This window comes from Notamacropus eugenii, chromosome 2 (assembly GCF_028372415.1).
Source record: "Notamacropus eugenii isolate mMacEug1 chromosome 2, mMacEug1.pri_v2, whole genome shotgun sequence".
Taxonomy (NCBI): domain Eukaryota; kingdom Metazoa; phylum Chordata; class Mammalia; order Diprotodontia; family Macropodidae; genus Notamacropus; species Notamacropus eugenii.
In genome coordinates this window covers 51,019,667-51,040,920 of record NC_092873.1, presented here as the reverse complement: position 1 = coordinate 51,040,920, position 21,254 = coordinate 51,019,667, and the positions used below count along the sequence as shown (strand labels likewise).

The 21,254-nt window shown below is 52.6% G+C and overlaps 2 protein-coding genes across 5 annotated transcripts in view; one reads left to right on the top strand and one right to left on the bottom strand.

Moving 5' to 3' along the window:
* The first annotated feature begins 3,108 nt into the window (after positions 1–3,108).
* Positions 3,109–9,812, top strand: TMEM120A (transmembrane protein 120A). Its single transcript, XM_072640250.1, has 12 exons — positions 3,109–3,314; positions 5,948–6,066; positions 6,521–6,637; positions 6,895–6,954; positions 7,285–7,380; positions 7,564–7,653; positions 7,950–8,015; positions 8,361–8,422; positions 8,673–8,765; positions 8,919–8,983; positions 9,106–9,174; positions 9,272–9,812. Exons 1-12 carry the CDS (start codon positions 3,234–3,236, stop codon positions 9,380–9,382), a joined length of 1,029 nt encoding a protein of 342 aa, XP_072496351.1. The 5' UTR covers positions 3,109–3,233; the 3' UTR covers positions 9,383–9,812.
* Positions 9,813–10,072: 260 nt separating this feature from the next.
* Positions 10,073–21,254, bottom strand: part of POR (cytochrome p450 oxidoreductase) — an 83,069-nt gene continuing 71,887 nt past the window's right edge. For all 4 annotated transcript variants that reach the window (XM_072640244.1, XM_072640246.1, XM_072640245.1 and 1 more), the window contains 9 exons: positions 19,296–19,394; positions 17,314–17,430; positions 16,967–17,085; positions 14,015–14,196; positions 13,775–13,924; positions 11,813–12,083; positions 11,558–11,703; positions 11,374–11,459; positions 10,073–11,277 (listed from right to left, as the gene is read on the bottom strand). In XM_072640244.1, coding sequence (XP_072496345.1) covers positions 11,133–11,277; positions 11,374–11,459; positions 11,558–11,703; positions 11,813–12,083; positions 13,775–13,924; positions 14,015–14,196; positions 16,967–17,085; positions 17,314–17,430; positions 19,296–19,394 — 1,315 coding nt within the window. In that variant the 3' untranslated portion in view covers positions 10,073–11,132. The remainder of the gene's footprint in view (positions 11,278–11,373; positions 11,460–11,557; positions 11,704–11,812; positions 12,084–13,774; positions 13,925–14,014; positions 14,197–16,966; positions 17,086–17,313; positions 17,431–19,295; positions 19,395–21,254) is intronic.

Sequence of the window (21,254 nt, the reverse complement as noted above, 5' to 3'; positions counted from 1 at the left end):
CATCATTCTTATAGTACAATAGTATTCCATCATAATCACATACTACAACTTGTCCAGTCATTCCCCAATTGATGGGCATCCCCTCGATTTCTAATTCTTTGCCCCCAGAAAAGCCTTTTTGGTTTTTATCTCTTTTGGGATACAGACCTAGTAGTGGTATTGCTAGGTCAAAGGATACACATGGTTTCATAGCCCTTTGAGCATAGTTCTGAATTGTTCTACAGAGTGGTCAAATCAGTTCACAACTCCACCAATAGTGCATTAATATCTCCTTTTCCCCACAGCCCCTCCATTTGTCATTACCTTTGCTGTCCTATTAGCCAATCTAATAGGTATGAGGTAGTAACTCAGAATTGTTTTAATTTGCATTTCTCCAATTAATAGTGAGTTAGAGTATTATTTCCTTATGGCTATAGATAGCCTTGATTACTTCATCTGAAAACTGATCATATCTTTTGATCATTTGCCAATTGGGGAATGGCTCTTATTTTTATAAATTTGACTCAGTTCTCTATATGTTTGAGAAAAGAGGTCTTTATCAGTGGAACTTGCTTCAAAAATTCTTTTCACAGTTATTATTGACTGTGTGATTCTTTCATGTCCCTTGATTTTTTTGGTTGTCTTTGAAAAAAATTTTTTGCTACATGGAAGATACCCATGGAGCATGCAGGAGGTTCAGTGATTATTACTCACTCTCACTTAGTATTTATGAAATAGTAATTGTTTCCCTTTTATGAGGAACCCTGAGGGTCTTCCCCTCTCAGTTTGATTTTTTTTTTTAATTAAAGGAGTCATCCTTTGAGTAACTTAAAGAAGCCTCTTCATTGAATGGGTGTATCTCACTCAAAGTGAGAATGTGACCTTAGCCTAAAAGGGCTAGGGTCTCCCATTATCTGGGCCATGTCCATCTGTCCTTCAATCAATATCAGGCCACTGGACCTGGATGGCTCCGGAGGAGAAAGTGAGGTTGGTGACCTTGCACAGCCCTCCCTCCCTCAAATCAAAGTCAACTGCAAGTCATGTCATCATCTTGATATCATGGTCCTCTTCAAGAACGAAGGACAAACACAACTCACTCTCACTACATAACCTGATCAGCCCATCTTTTTTCTCTTTCTATATTTGATGACACCCTTGACACTTTCTGCTGCATTTGTAATGTATGCTAGTCTTGCGTTTACCATTGCTTTTTTGGGGATCTTTAATTTTGATTTGAAGGTTTCCATGACTTGCCCCTATCTGGTCTGGTGATGAGCCCCAACAGAAACAACAACTGCTTTTAATGAAATAAAATAAAATTGGCCCTTTCTACTCCATAACCTCAGTTAACCAAAGCCTCTGATGTGCTATAAGTGAATTGTCTTCAGATCTCTGTTGCAGGAGACACAACTAGGAGTTGTCAAAGTCTGCCTCTGTGAGTGGTATAGAGCCCATCCCAGAGAATTCAGTCCTGAGGATTAAGATTCAAGATCTTCCCCCATTTTTTTTTTTTTTTTTGCATTTTCCAGGCCCAGTATCACCTATTTGAATTTTCAACATATACCTGCATGTGGTGACTCACTCTGGTTATTGGAGGAGCTGAGGTTGGGAATGGTGTTAGTCAAAAACTCTGAAGCCTCCCACTGTGCTGGTTTGCCCCCAGGATGGGGAGGCATAGAAGGAATCATAAGACTCAAGCTCAAATCCCAGTTCTAGAAACCTATTCGCTGTGTGATCCTGGTCAAGTCACATGGGCTTCATCTCTCTGTGCCTGTTTCTTGTCTGTAAGATGGAATCCAGTCAAATCAGGTCAACAAACATTTATTGGGCACATTCTGTGTGCCAGGCACCAAGTTAAATTGCTAGATTTACAAAGAAAATCAAGAGTCCCTAATCTCAAGGAACTCACAACATGCAAACAGCCTATGCACAGACAAGCTGTTGTTTCAGTCACGTCCAATTCTTCCTGATTTTAAGTTCAATGCTATTCACTATGCCATCTAGCTGCCCATCCTACCACTTCTTATGACCAAAAGAAAGGGAAGACAGACTGCTCAATTAGTCCAGTGTTGTTGATCAACTGGTGAGTCAAACAATACATCAAAAAGCTCTTTTTAAAGCATCTCCTGTTGCTAGACACTGTTGTTATTGAATTGTTTCAGTCATGCCAACTCTCAGTGACCCTTTTTGGAGTTTTCTTGGCAAAGGTACTAGAGTGGTTTGCCATTTCCCTCCACAGCTTTTTTTTTTTTTTTACAGATGAAGAAACTGAGGCAAACAGGGTAAAGTGACTTGCTCAGGGTCACCCAGCTAGTAAATATCTGAGGCCAGATTTGAATTCATGAAAATGAGTCTCTGACCAAGTTTGGTGCTCCACTGCACCACCTAGCTGGCCACACAAGCTATAGACTAGGTAATTTAGAGAATTAAGAGGAATCCGGAAAGACTTTCTTTGTAGAAGATAGTATTTTAGCTGGGATTTGAAGTTGGAAAAGTCGAGTCACAGAGATGAGGGAATTCTTGGCATGAGGGAGAGCCAGTGAAAATGCAGGAAGTTGGATGATGCCGACTGTCATGTGTGAGAAGCTGCAAAAGGTCCATGTCCCTGGATTGGGGAAACAGGTGAAGGGGAGTGAGGTGGCACAAGACTGGAAGTTGGGGAGGAAGGGAGGAAGTTAGGAGGGGCTTTGAAAACCAAAAGGAGAGTTTTATATTTGATCCTGGAAGTCCTAGGGAGTCACTAGAGTTCACTGAATCTGGGAGGGAGCGCGGGATTCAGAGACAGCTGGATTCGAACCCCGAGTCTGTGGCTCATTCCCGCGCTCCCTCCTTCCTTTGTCCTCGTGTCCATGGCCGGCACATAATAGGTGCCTCCGCAGGGTCCGCTCATCGATTTGGGGCAGAACAGAGCAGCTAATTAGACCGTGCTTGAGCCCGGCTTCACCCGCCAGGGCAGCAGCCTCACTTTTCTCCTCCCGAGGGTCAGCTGGGCCGGGAAGCAGCGCATCCCTGCATCCTCGGCCTCGGGCGGACGGGGGCGGGGCCGCACACGAGCCCCGCCTCCTCGTCTGGGACGAGGATTGGCCCAGGCGTCGAAGGCGGGGCCCTCCCCGTTTGAGGCCCCGCCCCCTCCCATTGGCCCGCGGCGGCGGCGCGGACCCCGGAAGTGGACGGTGGGGACGGCTGCGGCGCCGGTGGCCGGAGCAGGAGCGACAGGAGCTGGAGGAGAGGGCGCGGGGCTCGGCGGGACCTTCATGGAGGGCTCCCCCGACCCCTCGGTGGGCGCCTGCCTGCGGGACTGGGACGAGCTGCAGCAGGACTTCCAGAGCATCCAGGTGAGCGGTCGAGGCCCGCCCTTGCAGCCCATTGGCCGAGCCGGCCAGGTGCGGGCCCCGATTGGTCAGCTGGGGCTGCCCATCCCGAGGGTCGGGACCCTCTGGAGCCTCCCCGGGCCTCGCCTGACCCAGCGGAGAAATGGGCTGGCTGCGGCGTGGAGGGCGGCGGTGGGAGCCCTGGAGGGAGTGAGGGAGGACCTTCTGGCCGCCCAGGTCCGTCCACCCGGCTTGATTCCCCTGGCTTGACCGATCGAGAATGCCTCAGGTCTGTTGGGGGCATTGGCGTCCTGAATGCCAAGTCTGCAGCTGGGGAAACCTGTCACCTCACAGATGAGGAAACTGAGGCCCCAGGAGGGGAGAGGACTTGCCCAAGGTCACACCACTCATGAGCTGGGCCTGAGTCTGACTTCCTCCTTCCATCCTCCCTTTCTCCGCTATGGAGTCCAAGGTTCCTGAGCCCCCACTGCACCTCCACCCTGCTCTCCCAGGCTGTAAAGTCTGAGCCAGGGCCACCCTCCCCAGCCTGGTCTGGGGTCTCTCACATGCTTGGGACTGTGATCTATAACGAAGTGGGTGGAAACAGGAAGGCCAGACAGGCTCCAGGAGTCATCCATATGTGGCCACTGCCCCCTCTGGAGTGAGACAGCCTTGTCCCTGCCAGGGTTCCCACGGAGATTTCCAGGTTGTGACTGTTTGCTTGGAAAGCTACCGTTAAAAGGCGGGAATTTGTCAGCCATCTAAAGGGGTGTACCATCTTTGCTTTCCTGGGAAACTATCTGACATGCTTGGGTGTCACAAGACTCTGGCTGGCCCCATCCCACCTCCTGCTTTGCAGAGCTAACCAGCCCTATTGTGTCCCCCATGACCTGACTGCTGGGCACCAAACTAACCAGCCCATTGGCCAGCTAGACCACCGCTGGACTTGGGCCAGAAATCCTGGGGAAGTGTCATTAATGTGCCCCTTGGCCCAGCAGGCTGGCGGCCTTGCCACTGCTTTGAGCAGGCCAGTGGGCCTTACCCCTGGGCTGCCAGGCCACTCACCAAAGGGTCTCCTGCCTTCCTGCCTACCTGCCTAAGCCAACCACATCCCGGATCCAGTGGGAACTGGGGACTGTTAACCACACCTGGAACCCTTTCTCAGCCTCCCTCTTCCCTGGCACGCTCTTAGTGTTCCTTGCCAGGGAACTTTCTGTCCTTACTCCACAATGTATGTATTTGCATTGGGTGTAGCTTTATCCAGAAACATGGAGGCTCTCCAGTTTGGATAGTTTGGGTTTCCTCTGGCCCACTACCACCAAGACCCTGGAGAATTTCCTCATGTTGACCTGTTGCCAATCCCAATAATCGAGAATCTCTTCTAAGAGTCCCACCCCCAAGGGCAAAGGGCCCCTCAGTAGGAACTTGGGTGAAGGTCACATACAGCTTGTGCCCAGAATGCACTGGGGCTTAGCTTTGGATGCATTGAGAGGTCCAGGGACCTAAAGTTGGCAGACTTTAATCCACAAGGGCAGGGACCAGTGAAGGGAAGCCAGAATGCTTATTTTCCCCAGCTATCAGTTATTGTCCTGGCTCTCCCCATTCCCTAAAAGCAGAGGGCCAGGAACTAGGAGTGGTGGGTGAGGAGGCAGGCAGGCACTGGCCAAAGGTGGGCCTCCCCTGTCCACACCCTTCATGGCCTAGTCTGGGGACTGCCCATTTACTTACCATTACAGATAAAGGGCCCCCTGGGCCAAGAGCCTAATGTTAGCTCTGAAGGGGAGGCTTCATTTTCATCCTTAGGGAGCCCCTGATGTGTTAAGGGAAGACACAATCCTTGCCTGACCCTAATGCCAACTTCTCTCCCCTTAAGTCATTAAATACTTTGAATGGCCTTTTAGGGAAGAATATCCCGGGCCATCCTTGTTGCTGGGGAGGTTTGGGAGAGACCTGGCAGGGAGGGCCTCTAGCTCACTGATAAGAGGGACATGTGGATGCCACTTCCTCAGGATCCCTGGGCCAGGGCCCAGGCAATGGGTGGAGCTGCCTCTTTGGAGGAGGTGGCCCCCTTGGCCAATGGGCTGGTTTTCACGTTGCCCAGCCCAGACACAATAGGTGTCAGATACAGGAGATGAGACACGGCCTAGAGGTTTGGGGACCTCTTGTGTTCATATCATCTGGAAAAGATGATTGAGGAAAAGATCACTGTCCTGATGCCCAGTGCCCCACCAAAGAAAGTAGCAGGAGAAATCTCGGTTCTCCTCTAAGAGTTAAGTGAAAATGGTAGAGCCTTCCTCAGCAAGGCCTGGCTTCATTTTCCTTTTATCTTCCCCTCAGGCATCCCCCCCAGCCCCACTTCAGGGTCCAGACCTAGCATGGCAGCCTCCTTCCTCTGCTGGCTGAGGGGCATGGTATTTGGGGCTCTGCAGTGGATATGGGGAGAGCCTGAGGGACACACAGAATTAAAGCATCTTAGGGTGTGGGCTGACTTCATCCACCCCTGGGAGCCAGGCTCTGCCACTCCCCAGCCCCTCTCTTGGTGACTCCAGGCCCTCTGAAGTCCCTTCACGAAACCATCCTATTTCACCTTGGAAATCCTCTCCCTTGGTCCCCAAGCCTTGTCCCCCTGACTCAGCCCCAGCTTCTCCCTTCCCCAGGAGACCCATCGACAGTACCGACTGCAGCTTGAGCAGCTGACCAAGCTGCAGAGTAGCTGCTCAACCTCCATTGCCCGTCAGAAGAAGAAACTCAAGGAACTGGCCTTGACCCTAAAGAAGTATGTGACTATGCGGGCTGGGTTGCCCCAGGGGAAGATCCATGCTCTGGGGAGAGCCATGGAACTGGGCAGAGACCAGGCCCAGCCCAGTGGCTATTGCAAAGAATCTCGCACATCCCAGTTGAGTCTGAACTGGGCTCCATGTGAGCCCTGAGGCCAAGATAAGATAGCTTGATCTCTGACCAGGCTGCTCATCTGCAAAACTGGAATTCCTGGGGAGAGAGTGGGCAGCGCTTTGAGAAATCTGAAGCCCGCTTTGGGTGGCAGGCTGGTCGGGGTGTCCAAATCTAGCAGCAGCAGCTCTTTGGGCAGGGAGGAGGTGGTGTGGAGGAGAAGGATGTGGGGGGATCCACAGCCAAACATGACTGACTGCTAGGTTGGGTGAAACTCTGCCTTTCCAGCCCCTGGGATGGCCAACTGGGCCAAGCCCCCTTTTTCCCACTGTGCCCTACAGATGCAAAGCCTCCGTCCCATCTGACAAGGAGGAAATGGTGCAGGAGATTGAGAACCTGATCAAAGAGCGACAGGGGGTCTTCTTTGACATGGAAGCGTATTTGCCCAAGAAAAATGGGTAAGGAGACGTAGGACAAGCCCCTGCCCTGCAGCCCTGGCTGCTCTCTGCTGGCAGCATTAGGAGGGGAGCCCCTGACCGCCCCTCCCCCAGGGTCTATGCTCCTTGTCTTCTCAGTCTATTCAGATCCTTAAAGTCAGGGCTGTGCTGGGGGCGCTGCCTTGGACTCTCCCCTGGCCCATGGAGGGGAGGGCCCAAGGTGGGGAGGTGGAGCCAGGGCCTCTCCTCACTCCTCTCTCCTATGTCCCTCCCTCTAGGCTCTACCTGAGTCTCGTCCTAGGAAGTGTCAACGTCACCCTCCTCAGCAAGCAGGCTAAGTAATCTACCCCAGCCCTGGATGGCTCTTTTCCCCTTCCCTCATGCCCTAGCCCATGTCCCTGTCGTCAGAGAGAATCCAGAGCCTTGGATTTCTCTGCTCCCCATTCCTCTCTGGATCCAGCCGCTTCTAGAAGGGGAGGCCTACAGGGTCTGGTGTCCCAAGAGTTGCATGGGAATGCTCATCTGCTCCCTTCTCTGTGTGACTGAGCAAGCCCCTTGGCAGGCCTTGGTCTTATTGTTGTCCCGTGTCAAATGAGGGGACTGAACCAGAAGTGACAGATTCATTCCCTGGCCACCATCCCCCTGACCTGGGTGTCTCCTATCCACAGGTTTGCCTACAAGGACGAGTACGAGAAGTTCAAGCTTTACCTCACCATCATCCTCATCATCATTTCTTTCACCTGCCGTTTCCTCCTCAATTCTAGGTAGGCCTTGAGTTGGGCAGGGCTGGACCGAAAACTTCCTTCCTTGGCTGCCAGGCCTGAAGAAGGGGTAGGTGGGGCCTCCTGATCAGGCCTCCAGCCCAGGGCCCGATGAGCTTCTTCACATTTCCCTCTCCTCTCCCCACCACTCCAAGCTAGGTTTAAGTTCCTCTTTCTCATCCTCAGGGTGACAGATGCAACCTTCAATTTCCTGTTGGTGTGGTACTACTGCACACTGACCATCCGGGAAAGCATCCTCATTAACAATGGGTCCCGGTGAGCCCTTCCCCCTCCCTCTACCCCCAGACACACCTTGGGCCTGGCCTGTCTCTTCTCTCTTCCCCTCTTTGGCTGCTGCCTCTTTCTCCCCTCTGACCCCACCCCCACCCCCTGGAATTCTTTGAAGAGGTGGGTGGATGGAGTGAGGAGCCTTCTCCAGTCTAGGATTTGTGGGGGAGTTTGTGGTTTCCTTTCTCTGGGTTTTTTTCCCCATATGCTACTCTGGGAGAGGTGGGGGAGGTGCAGGGCCATGAGGGAAGGGGAGATGAGCAGTCCCTCTACCCCTGTCTTAGGATCAAAGGCTGGTGGGTGTTGCACCACTACATCTCCACCTTCTTGTCCGGAGTCATGCTGACATGGTGAGCCTCCTCGTCTCGCCTCTTCTCCCAGTTTCTCACTGCCTTCCTCAGCCTGTCCCCAGAGCCGATGCAGACACTGTCTCTCAGAGCCACTGAATGGCAGAGCTAGAAGGGAGCTCTGAGGTCATCTTGTCAAGGGCTCACATTGTATAGGAAAAGGTGACAGATGGAGAGGAGAGGGTGACTTCCAGAAGGTCACACAGCCAGGCTTCAGACCAAGGTGTCCCCATTCCCAAGTCTAGCACCCACATGGAGGACCCAGGGCCATGGGAGGAGGGAGGGGGGACTGCCCAAAAGCAGGCCTGTCATTCTCCAAATCATCCTCCTCCCCTGTTCTCTCCTCAGGCCTGATGGACTCATGTACCAGAAGTTTCGAGATCAGTTTCTATCCTTTTCTATGTACCAGAGTGAGTGTCTCAGATTGTAGCCAAGGACCTTCAGCATATGCCTCCCCCAAGTCCCCAACACTGCCTTCAGGGTGGACTTGAGAATCTCCTTGCACTTGCCCTCTTGGGTGGGCAGGGAGCCATGGGGCTGGGGTGAAGGATAATGCCCCTGTGCCTATAGGAGAAAGAAAGAACCTTCTTCCCCATTCTCATTCCCCTTGCTAAGCATCTCCATAGCAGGACTACATTCACTCTGGGCTTTCTCTGCCAGGCTTTGTACAGTTTCTTCAATACTACTACCAGAGTGGCTGTCTATACCGCCTGCGGGCCCTGGGCGAGAGGCATAACATGGACCTCACTGTGGGTGAGTGGAGCCTTTCCTTTCTTGTTCCCTCCTCTCCCACCAATCTCTGGGACCCTGGAGGGGAGGAAGGGCCTGACTCTTGGCAACCTTCACCCTTGGGTGCTGCTGCTAATGCTGGGTCCCCTTCCCCTCCTCCTTTCTTCTTTGTGCCAGAGGGCTTCCAGTCCTGGATGTGGAGGGGCCTCACCTTCCTCCTCCCTTTTCTCTTCTTTGGTCACGTGAGTCTACTCCTCCCCCTACTCCCTGCCCAAAGTAAAAAGCTGGGGACAGATTTGGGCCCCTCCCAAGGGGCAGCAGGCTGACGCCAGGCTCCCCCTCAGCACCATTTCATCCTCTCTAGTTTTGGCAACTGTTTAACGCAGTGACCCTGTTCCAGCTGGCCCGGGAGCCACAGTGTAAGGAGTGGCAGGTGAGTGCTGCCCAGGGGAGGGGAGGAAGCCCAGCAGGGGCCACCCTGCCCAACCAGAGGTGGCTGACGTCTGCCATGGCTCCTGTTCTCCCTGCAGGTTCTCATGTGCGGCCTTCCTTTCCTCTTCCTCTTCCTCGGTAACTTCTCCACTACTCTGCGTGTGGTTCACCAGAAGTTCCACAGCCAACACAGAAACAAGAAGAACTGAGCCTGGGGCTGGGCACCACACAAGCTCTGCCCCAATTCCCTAGCCTTGCCTTGAGCTGAGGCCATGGCAGCTGCCACCTTCTCACCCAGAAACATCTGTGACTGAGCCCCCAATGAGCCCAGAACAGTCCCACTCTCCCTGTGCTCCCCAACCCCATTTCCCTGCCTGAGCTGGTGGGCCACAGGGACAGTGGATTCTTGGGTAAGGGCAGGTACCCTACACCTGCCTCCCCAGCTACTCCTGGCCTGGACCCCTCTGCTCATAGTCAGCTTCTGTGCCCTGAGCCCTGCACTTTGGGGTCCTCGTTCCCAGTGTTCCAGGGCCCCTACCTCCTACCTCCTACCCTTAGGCCCTTTGTGTGCCTTGGTGCTGAAGCTATGGGAGTTGAGAAGCATGGCCATAATAAAGGCATGGAATGGGGCTGAAGGCAGCTGGAGTGGAAGCCTTTTCTTATTGGCCCCAGAAAGGCAGTCCCATGTCAGCAGTGCCCAGATTGGCTTGGGGGGCCCGCTAGTCCCCATCTGCCAGGGACAGAGCAGGGATATTGGGCACTCCAGGGACTTGGTCTTGGTGTAGAAGGTCTCCCAAACTCCTCTGGTTACGTCAATGGAACCAATGGGGAGCGGGGGCGGGGCACAGCAGCAGGGAAATGTTGGCTCTTTTCACAGTGAACAAATTGACACAAGGATATTTGGTTCAGTTTTCACATTTAATGTTTCAGAGGGGGAATATCACTAACAAAGTCCTCTCATAACCCCTATTCACACCACAACAACAGCTGGCTTGCACGAGGTTCCAGAGCTCAGTGCCAAAGCTGCTCCCAATTAAAAGCTACTCCAAGGGCAGATACAGAAAAAAAACCAAAACAATTTTATTCCAAAGATCAAGGATGTTTCAAAATTATTTACACTCATTGGACATTCTGTGGTACACACCCAGCATTCTCTTTACAAAGTCTGGGTCTTGGCTGAGGCCAAGGCCAAGGCCAACAGGAAGGAAACTCAGAGAAAGGAAGGAAGGAGGGCTTGGGAGTCATTGAGGCACCAGGATCACCTGCATCAGGCACAGGCCCTGGGGCTGAGGCTGCCCCCATCTCTCTCCCCTCCCCTCCTACACCTCCCCACTGACAGGTCTCCTTCTTTCAAGGCTCTGGACTGCTGGCAGGAGACAAGCCAAAGGCCTCTGTATTCCCAGCCCACACACAGAGGGAAGGAGGGGGGCACTTTGGCACAAGGGAGCCCTGGCCAGAGGCCTTCAGTCACTGGGATAGGGATCAGTCTAATCCTTTCCCTCCTCTTCCAAAAGGAAGGGGAGCTGGGCTCCCCACTCTAAATCCCAGTCATACCTGGGAGTTGAGGTAGAGGGCCATGGCCTGGGGCAGAAGGCAGCTTTGCTCTGACCCCATCCTCCACCATATCCCTAGGGGCACAGAAGCAGCCATGTTGCCTCCATGCCCTCCATGGGGCATCCTAAGCAGTGACCATTAGCTAGGGCTTGGCAGCCGGTGGGCTCTGCCCTGGTGGTCCCCTGGCCCTTCTTGGCCAGGCTTACCACAGAAGGTGGGCCCTTCACTCTCCCCCTCACCCATGGGCAGGTCAAGTGGAAACAACCTAGTAAGAGTGAGAAGGCGATAAGAAAAGGACTGATTACTTGTACAACGGGTCTAGTGGTGGGCTGGGGTTGGGGGGAGGGGAGGGCTGGGCTGCCTGCCCAAGGCCCTTTTCAGTCCCCAGGGTGGGGCGGGTCGATCCTAGCTCCAGACGTCCAGGGAATAGCGCCCCTTAGCCATCAGCTTCTTAATGAAGTCCACAGCCTGTGACTGGGTCATGCCCCCAAACTCGGACGCAATCTCGCAGAACACGTTCTGTACGTCCCGGGCCATGTTCCGAGCATCCCTAGAGGAAGGGAGAAGGCGGGCGATGGAGCTGGTGGCCCCGCCCCTCCGACCGCCCCCACCCCGCCTCGGCCCGCCCCTCCGCACCCTCACTCACCCGCACACATAGATGTGCCCGCTGCCCTCCTGGATCAGTCGCCAAAGATGTTCCTTGTTCTGTTTCATCAGGTGCTGCACATAAACCTGGCCAAGAGGAGCGCGGGGTTGGGCGGGGCTCAGCCTCGCCCACCGCGTCTCTCCCACCCCCGGCCCCCTCCCTTTCTCTTTCTCCAAGGCCCCACCTTGTGAGGTTGCTCCCGGGAGAAGGCCACGTTAAGCTGGGAGAGGACCCCATCCTTCTGAAACTGCGCCAGCTCTGCCCGGTACAAGTAATCCTCATCGGCGCGGCGGCATCCGTAGTACAGGACGGTTTCGCCAACTTCCTTACCTGGGGGCACCAGAGTAGGGTCTGACCACGGGTCCCGAGTGTGCCAGAGCCTGGGGCTGGGGGAGGGCTGGGGACCCGAGCTAGGAGGAGGGGGAGAAGGCCGCCTTACCCTGTTCTTTCAGCCAAGCCCGCTCTTGGATGAAGCCCATGAAGGGGGCGATGCCGGTGCCCGGGCCAATCATGATGACAGGCGTTGTGGGCTTGAAGGGCAGTCGGAACTGGGACTTCCGCACAAACATGGGCACTGTGGCCTTGTGCCCGTTCTCTAAGGCAGGCTCCTTGGCCTTGAGCCAGTTAGTGGCCACACCCTTGTTGACCCGGCCAGACTTGGTCTCATACTCCACAACCACAGCACAGATGTGAATGGAGTTGGGGTGAACCTGGTGGGGTGGCAGGGAGAGAAGGGGGCCGTCTGGGCACCAGCAGAGCCCTCAACCATAGCCTCCCAGTGTGAGCCCCAAGGCATAAGCAGCCAAGCTGCTTCCTGTCTGTCCAGCTCCCTGGTTCTCCTGCTTGGCCCCCTTCTCACCAACCCAAACACACTCCCTGGCCCCCACCTCAAAATCTCTGCCCTTGCCCCTCTCTCCCAAAGGCTGCTCCAGTGGCTGCTTCTGCTACCCAGCCCTTGACTAGGAATAATCTCCTTTTACTTTACAGGGGGAAGTGAGGCCCTTGACCTTCTCCCCCTCCTGTCTAAACCTGTGACATCACCTCCCTCTCCTCTTCTTTCCTCCAATCTCTGAAAATGAGGAGGCAGAACAGAATTCATGGTCTCTCCCCTTAACCCCACCCCTGCTTCCATCCCCTTGAATTGTGAAGGGGCACCTTCTTCCTAACTTCTTCACCCACCAATACACACACAGCTCTCCCTCACTCCCCAGGTCCAATCAAACATTTTTCACACCCATCCCCCACCTCTCTCTCACAGAGACAAACCCCTGAGTCCAGAACCTCCCCTCAGCCTCTCCTTGGGCCTCCCTGACTCCTGAACATCTCCATACCACTGCCAAAAGAATCTTCCTTAGACTACAGGATGACCACTTCCTCCCCTCTCTCCACATTCCAGCAGCTCCCCTGTCCTGTTTGGCCTCAAAAACCTTTGTCCCCTGACCAAGCTTCAAGACCAGTCTTCTGGCTGTCCCCCCTCCCCCAGCCATGAATTCCCCTCCTCGATTTCCCCTCACAGAAGCCCCCTCATCCCTCCAGAGGCAGCCAAGCAGAAGCAGAGCCTGCTCCATAAAGCCTTTCCTGACTGCCCCACTCTGAGCACTCTCCCTCCCTTACCCACCAGGATGGGGAGCCAATAGGCCCTGCCCCTGACCATCCCAGCTGAGTGCATGAGCGGGTCACTTCATGGAGCTGAGGAGAAGGCACCAGCATGCCTGAGAGTTCTCGATCACAAGGAATGGGCAGCTCTATCTGTACCTGCATCCCCAGGGCCTGGGGACTGAAAGGCTGTCTCACCCTGGGAGAACAGCAGTCCAAGGGCTCTCGCCATCTTACTCTTAAGAAGCCAGAGGCAAAGAGCAGGGCAGTGGTCAAGGGCTTCTCTCATTCAGATGCATGCCTACTGACCTGGAGCCCTGTCCACCGCTACCTTGGGGTCAGAGGTGGCTGCTGCCGAACTCCCCCCCAAATTCAGAGGAACCTCCACCTCCCCACCCCTTCTGCTGCCTGCCCTCCAGACATCCACTGGCTGCCTCGGAGCTGGGGTACAGGGCCAAACCACTTTGAAGGGGCAAGAAAATGATGCAGGAGGCTGTGGGGCACGAGGCCATGAGGCACAGGGACAGAACAACAATGAAGCGCTTGCTCCCCATGCCCATCTCCTTTGGACCTCACAACAGGTCGAGGCAGGCTCTGGCACTGCTCTTGTTATTCTCATTTTGCAGATTAGGAAACTGAGGCTCAGCAAGACGAAAGGCTCTCACAGGTTATGTGGAGAGGACTCAGGCCCTCACTACTTAGCAAAGACCCTCTGCTGATGACCCAGGTGGCATTGGTTGAGTCTCTCCCTTCTCTGGACCTCAGTTTTCTGCACTTGGCTACATTCGATCCTTCTCATACCCACCTTGGAGGAGGAGGCAATGGAGTAGTAGCGGGCCTGCAGGCGGGGCAGCAGCTCACACAAGTGGTCAATGGGGGGCCGCAGTGAGGGGTAGTCCTGAAGAATGGCCAGGATGTTCCTTCGGGCTTCCACAACCCAGCTCAGGTACAGCTCCTAAGGAGGGAAAACGAAAGGGGCTGGGAGTGAGGCTGCCGGCAGGGCTGGAGCAGCCAGATTTCAGCTGGGGACCGGGGGAAGGCTCACCTTGCCCTCGCCCGATGAGGATGCCATCTTGCGGAGGTGCTCCTGTTCAGCTGGATCTCCTGCGTACTGCGCCAGCTCATAGAGAACGTTGGTTCGAGGAGGATTGGTGATGTCCAGGTAGTAGGTGAGCGCTGTGCGGTACGTGGTAGGGCAGGGGAACGGGTGCTTTTTATTGGACTCCTCTGCAAGGGACAGAGACAGTGACTGGGGGAGTCCACCTGAACCTGGGCCCTCTGCTGTCTGGCCAGGCTCTAATGAAGACCTTTAGATGGAGGCTGGCTTTAACCAGCATGCCAGCAAACACATACATTCACAAACACTCACACACACACACACACACACACACAGCCATGGCCTAGTCACATACATGTATACATACATACATGCACACACATATACACATGCACAAATACATTTACACTCAAATATATACATACATGTACTCACACATATATATGTATACATTCACACATATATACCCCCCATGGCCTAGTCACACACATATATGTATACCTGCATGTATACATATACATATACACTCATATACACAAACACATACTCATATATATACATACACACATATATATACACATATACATTTATACTCACATATATACATACATGTACTCACACATATATACACTTTGTATATACTCACAACACACATGTCATATACATATATACTGTGTACACACACACATCCAGGACCATGTCAGAACAATCTGGCCCCTGGTAAGAGCCCCATCTGGAATACTGAAGCTCCCAGCTCCCTCAGCCTTTGCCCCCACAGGGTGTCACTCCCACTCCTCTCCTCCATCTGGCTTGGAGGGAAAGGCAGGGGATTCTCGGGGTCTGAAACAGCAGCCTCTACCTCCCTGGATCCAGCTGGCTAGGTTGGTGGCCTCAGGGCCCAACACTTGAGCCAACAAGGAAAGGCTGCTTGGCAAAGCAAAAATGGAGGCTGGATAAGTCCCTCTGTGATGTGAGGCAATCCCCCTCCATCTTTGGGCCTCGGTTATCTCTCTGATGGCGCTCCCAGGTCTAACACTGAGCATTCTGGGGCTCCTAAGCTGGCCACACTAATTCTGCATTCTTCTCACCCAAGCGGCATGTGTGCTAGTAGCCTATATGTAGGGAAAACTGCTTCTTAAGTGGAAAAAAGTCCTCCTGCCTACATGGCATGGATGCCCCAAGCAAGGCAATCTGAAATGCTACATGTGGCTGGTGAGAGCAAAGCCTCGAGGCATCAGTACTGTGGGCTTTTGTTTTTTCCTTCAAAAAAAGGAAATAAAATGAGCCCCCAAGGACTGAGGTGGCACTGAGAATGTTACTTCAGCGAGCAAACTGAGTAAAAGGAGAGATGTGTCTCAAAAGCCACCAAACTTACTCCCCAGAACAAAGGCCCTGTTGGCTACTGGAGCCTTCGGAGATTTTGCTGCTCTATCCTGGTTATTTCTGCTTTCCCAAACTGCCTGAAACCCTGAGGGAGGACTTTTAAGCACCAGGACTGAATGACCTCCTCCAGCCAGGAAGCAATGGGTACAAGGGCCCTGAGGGAAAAGGGAGATTTTCTCTGGTAGGAGGGTAGGGGGGCATCAAACAAGACTTTGGAAGAAACAGAGCAGGAATAAAAATTTTCCCAGATTAGATCAAGGGCTGTCATGAGGGATGGTGTGTCCCTCTCTGCTTGGTTTTAGGAGTCATAGATTCCCATGTTTGAGTTAAGTGCTACAGTGGGATAGGGATGTTTGTCCTGAGTTCAAAGCTCCCCACAGACACTTACTAGCACGGTGACCCTGAACAAGTCACTCCATTTCTGTCTGCATCAGTTTCTGCAGAATGAGGATAGTACCTACCTCCCCGAGTTGTTGGAAGGATCAAATGAGATAACATATAGAGTTTTTCTGCAAACCTTAAGGATCTATAGAAATGGCAGCTATTATTATTTCTTTGTCAAAAAGAAGTGATATTTCGACCTTCTTTTGCTCCTGAATGTGGATGGCCGGCCTTCACTGTGCACCACAAAGGAATGAGAATCCTCCCCCAGGCACCTTCCAGCACATTCTTGGTTCTGACCACACCAACCTCCCTAGCAGAACAATTTGTAAGATCATCTCAGCCTTTCTGCAGCTGGACAACCTGAGAGCCAATTTCACAACTGTGTGGTGGCACAGAACCAAGGAACAGTTAAAGACAATGGTCTGAAAGGGTCAGGAAAGAAAGTGCTGGAAAAAAGGCTAGGAGACCACAGAACGATCTTTCTGGGCAAGCTCGGCACAGAGAGGACCACTGCCTATGTCTCACGGGGACTGGACTGGGGACTCTGGTTGCTTTAGAACTCAGCAAGTGACCTGGTAACTCGACGACCCCATGGTAGACTGCACCAATTCCACTGTGCTACCCAGGAAACCACAAAACCACAAATGTGAGACCTAAGTGGGGCCTCAGACACCATCCAAGCCCTGATTTTTACCTTCCCTTCACAGAATCCCTACAGGGTACAGTTCAACCACTGCCTTCTTTCCACACCAAACTTTTGCTTGCCCAGCCAGTCACCCCACCTATCCCATTTAACTAGTCTGAATTGACTGCTGTTTATTCTCAACCTGTTTTCTCTGTACGTGTTGGCTCCTCTGGACAGAGCATGAGCTCCCAGAGGGCAGGAGGCAGGGGCTGGGAGGTGAGCGTTTGTGTGGTTCAGTCTGGGGTTTGCCCCAGCCTGGCAGGCGCTTACTAAGTACTTGTTGACTGACCAACTGTACTGCACACCCTTCTTGAGCAGCTTTACTTCCGAGCTGTTTCCTGACCTCTGGGTCCCAGCCAGCCCATACCGTGTTCCAGGCTCTGTTGATGGGCTTCCCCCAAGCCATTCTGTAACATACATCTCACAGAAAGGAGGAGACAGGGGAGAGGAACTTCCACCAGCCCAGCTGCTGGCATGGGCACACTCACCATCCAGGTTGTTCAGAGATATGACCATATCCAGGTCAGCACCCAGGATCTCTCCGAGCTGATTAACAAGTGATGCATCATTGGCTGGGTACACTGCAACATGGTCCCCAGATTCGTACCTGGGGACGGAAAGCAAAGCTGGAGCATCTCGGCATCACTCAATCATCTGTGCAGATGAGAAACTGAGGTCCAGGGGGCAATGGCTTCCAAGGTCACATGAATGTAAGAACTCTAAGCCCAGCCATGTTTCCATGGAACATATAGAGGCTGTGTCTTTCAGTGGCAGGAGGGTGCACCAGCTCCAGAACTGATTGGGTCACAAGACCCAATAGGCAGGGGTCTCCTACCTGATTTTGGAATTTGAGATGTCTAACTCCAGGTGCATGAAGTGGCGCTCTCCTCCCTGGTTCGACTTCCGATTGGTGGTCACAATAGCCAGGAATGGATTCTTGGCATCAAAAGGCCTGGAAGAACGAGAACTCCAATGGCCCATCTGGGATTCAAGTGTCCCAAAGCACAGTGACAAGGAGGGGTGACACCCTCAGGTGCTAGGGACCATAATGCACACAGAACTGCAGCAAATGGCAGCCAACTATCCCAACATGCCCTGGTCTCTCTGGGTTTCCTCCAGGATGGCCCCAGCCATGGACCATAAACCCCATTAGACCTCTTGGGCCAGTCGGACCATTTGCCAGGTTGGCTTCTCTTCTCTGCCCTCAGACAGGAATGGCAGCTCACACTTACATTGCCTTCTCAGTTTGCAAGGCATTTTCCTCACAAACACAGAACCTGAGGTCCTCAGAGATGAAGTCTTAGCCATAAGCAGCCAGGTAGCACCTTCTGTCAGAGTGTAAGGCCAAGCCCCTGTTTTTTCCTCTGCTCAGGCTATCCTGATTTGGGGAGGGTGGGCAGCCACAGGGCAGTGAGGGCCCAGGAAAAATGTGACTCCCTCCCTCTGTGGAAGCAAGGAAAGGCAGTGCAAAGTGCTGGGCCAGGACTCAAAACAGTTCAAATCTGACCTCAGACACTTGAGGGCTGTGTGCCCTGGGGTCACTTAAGTCATTTGCCTCAGTTTTCTCAACTGTAAAATGAGAGCAATAATAGCCCCTACCTTCCAGGATTGCTGTTAGCATCCAAGGAGATCCTATTTTCCAGTGCTTGGCTCAGGGCCTCCAAAATCCTAGGCTCTTAAATGCTTCCTTCTCCCTGCCCAGTCCCCCAGATCCTCTCCATGGAGCTCAGTTTCCTCTAGCCTAGCCCCCCAAAAGAGCAAATCTCCCACAAATTTCCCCTTTAGCTCATGGGGAAAAATCTATACATATAAAGGCTTTCTCAAAGCCCAAATAAAAATAATCAAGGCACGAGGTCCTCAACTACAGTACCCCTTTCATAAGGAAACTGCTGCTTAGCCCGCTGGGTAATTACCAGGTAGTGGCAGTAGCCCAGGGCTCAGTCAGCAATATTGCTGAAGAGGCTGGCACTAGAGAGACGGCCACAGGGCAGAGCTTCAGTCAGACTGCACCTATGCTGTGAGCCCAGCTGCCCTCTGTCTGTTAGCTCCAAAGCTGATCCCAGGTCAGCTGCCTCTACAGATGTGCCTGCTCTGTGTCAGTCATTCTGCACGGACACGGAGTCCAAGTACCTGGGGAATTTTTAGCAAATCAACTCTGATTAAGCTTTGATTAGGAATCCAACTCCCTTGACACAGACCTTTGCCCTTGGTATCATTTGCTGGACCCCAGTCAACATCTTTAGGGACATAATTGCAGGCTCACGTGGCTGCCCTGGCCTCATGCACTGTCACTGCCATCGATGGGACCCTGAACTCGAGTAAGAAGCTTGAATAGGAAGGCCACGGGGACATCTGACTCACTGTTGCATTGGGCCACTGGCCCAGGGTCAAGGCCTTGAACCAAAACTTTCCCATTTACCAGTGGATTCTTACTCTATATCTCTCTGATGAACATCCCTGCCCCCAGCCCCTGCTGCTTCCCATGAATCCTGGGACAGCCTGTGCTCTGGCTTTTTCATAAAAAGACACATATGTACACATGGGATCATCTTCAGAGGCAGAAGCTGAAAGGATTTCAGAGCATATCCAGGCTGTTTTTATCTCAACCACATGGCCCCACTAGTAACAAGAAAACAAATGCCTCAGTCTGGGAGTCTGGTTGGTGGCTGAGCATTATCATCTTCTGGGGTGTATTCATATGTATGTGATGCGTGCATGTGCATTCCAGCCCCAGATCTGCCCCACCCAAGGCAGGGTGGGTCCTAAAGGGCAGCCCCTCCTCCCTCCCCAGAGTTGGGTGCCCTGACCCTGACTTACGGTTTCTGGTTCTCATAGCTCTTCAGCCGGCCCATCTCCCCAGTGTATACTTTATTCATGTTCTCGTCTGTGTGCACCACCAGCTCATACTGACGAATGCTGAAAGGGAGAACTGAGAAAGTTAGAGAGCCCATGCCCCAATCCTGGTGCAGTCAGATATTTGGGTGATTATTACAAATGGGAAGATGGGGGCTGGGCACACCCACTAGGAATTTGGGGTCCACTCAAGGAGGAAGAGGATATTTCTTAAAAAAGCACTTCCCATGAGCAGAAAATGAATACAAGGAAACACAAAGTTGAGGGTTGAGGACTTAAGGAATAACTGAAATCAGGTGGAATCAACAGGAGGCAGCAGCTCCTTTTAAGGGAAGACCAGACTTAATGTAAAAGAAAAGGAAAGCAAAGTTTGATATTCAAGATATGGAGGAAATTATCACAAATATTTGAAGCCAAGAACCATTCCCCAGTAGGTAAGTGTGCAATGAACATGAACAGTTCTCAAAACAAATGTAATTATTAATCACTACATGAAAAAAATGTTCTCAGTCACAACTGTCAACTCCATGAGTTGGCAGCTTCTGCAGGCCAGAAGCTGCAGTCAACATTGGAGGAGCCACAGAAGGATGGGCACACAGTTACCAACAGGTTCAATCCTTCTGAAAAGCAATTCCAACACTGTCTGATTATGGGAACCAAGATGGACCTGTCAGGTGGCACATGGGATATCCAGCACAGTCAAGGCACTGACCAGCCTGAACTTGTTTGTTCTTTGGTACCAGGGCAGGCTCCCTTGGGGGGCTGGGCAGGGACAGAGGGAAGAGGAGAAGAATGTGATATGAAAACAATAAAATTTGCGGGGGGGAAAGGAGGCAGGGACGGGGCTCATAGGATCCAGAGTCAGAAGGGAGCAAAGGGGTCTTCCAAATCCACCCCCTCATTGTGGAGAAGCACAGTCTGAAGCATGGAGGAAATGGCTCGGCCCAGATTCCAGACCATCACCCGGAGGGCCAGGATTTGAACCTAGCTATTGCCAACTGAGTGCTGCTGCCTCTCCTGGGCACATGCATGTCCCAGAGAGGGGAGAGCAGGAGATGAAGTTTAGCTAAGTAGGCCTCCAAGCCCAGGGAGAGAGTCTGGAGAAGCAGATGGCAAAAACAGTGCCTGAGAACGGACAATGCTGGAAGTCCTGAGAGCTGAGAGAGGCCTGGAGGAGGTGTCTGAAATGAGAGTCATGGGCCACTACCCAGACACTTCAGTATAACCAGGGCAAAGAAATACTTGCTTTCCAGTTGTTACTCTCAGAGAAAGGGCAGTGGCCTAGAAAGCTCTTCTAGAAAGCCCTCTCCAAGTCTTGGGCTGCTGCTAAGGGGCCCTCCAAAACCAACATATGGGAGTAATTGCTTCAGAGGGTGACGAGGCTGGGTCATGCAAAGGAAGGCCTTAGTCACAGGCTCTTTAGATTTCAACAGTTTCTCATGCTACCTGGATTTCAACACAGCTTTGTCCTTGTAGACAAAAGAGAGACATGTGGACTGCAATAGTGAAAGAGATGCAAAGCTGGTGGGTGTGGTGGCTACTGGATTAATGTTAACATGCGAAGAAACCTTTAGTGGAGGGTCCCAGGGTGCTGCCTTGGCAAAATCTGGTTCAGTATCTTTACCAAAGATAAAACGAACGCTGATTTTTCAGAAGGCAAAGGGGAAGAATAACTTCCATGCCGGATGACACAACATTAAAAAAGCCCTAAGAAACTTACAGATGCTAGGACCCCAAAGTAAGATGTTTGACAGGGTCACCTCTAACATCATGCACACACAGCTAAAAAAGCCAACTGCATAAGCGGAGGGTGGAAAGGAAAACCTGGCTGTCCTAGGTGTGGTTCATGTGAAAAAGAGGTTTTAGGCAAATGCCATGATGCCAGTTTGGGGTCTCATGACGGCATCTTTGCTCCCTGTGAGG

Coding starts and splice junctions, on each gene's coding strand:
- TMEM120A (XM_072640250.1), top strand. CDS start 3,234: ATGGAGGGCTCCCCCGACCCCTCGGTGGGCGCCTGCCTGCGGGACTGG. Junction 6,638..6,894: donor TATTTGCCCAAGAAAAATGG/GTAAGGAGACGT, acceptor CCCTCCCTCTAG/GCTCTACCTGAGTCTCGTCC. Junction 8,766..8,918: donor TAACATGGACCTCACTGTGG/GTGAGTGGAGCC, acceptor TCTTTGTGCCAG/AGGGCTTCCAGTCCTGGATG.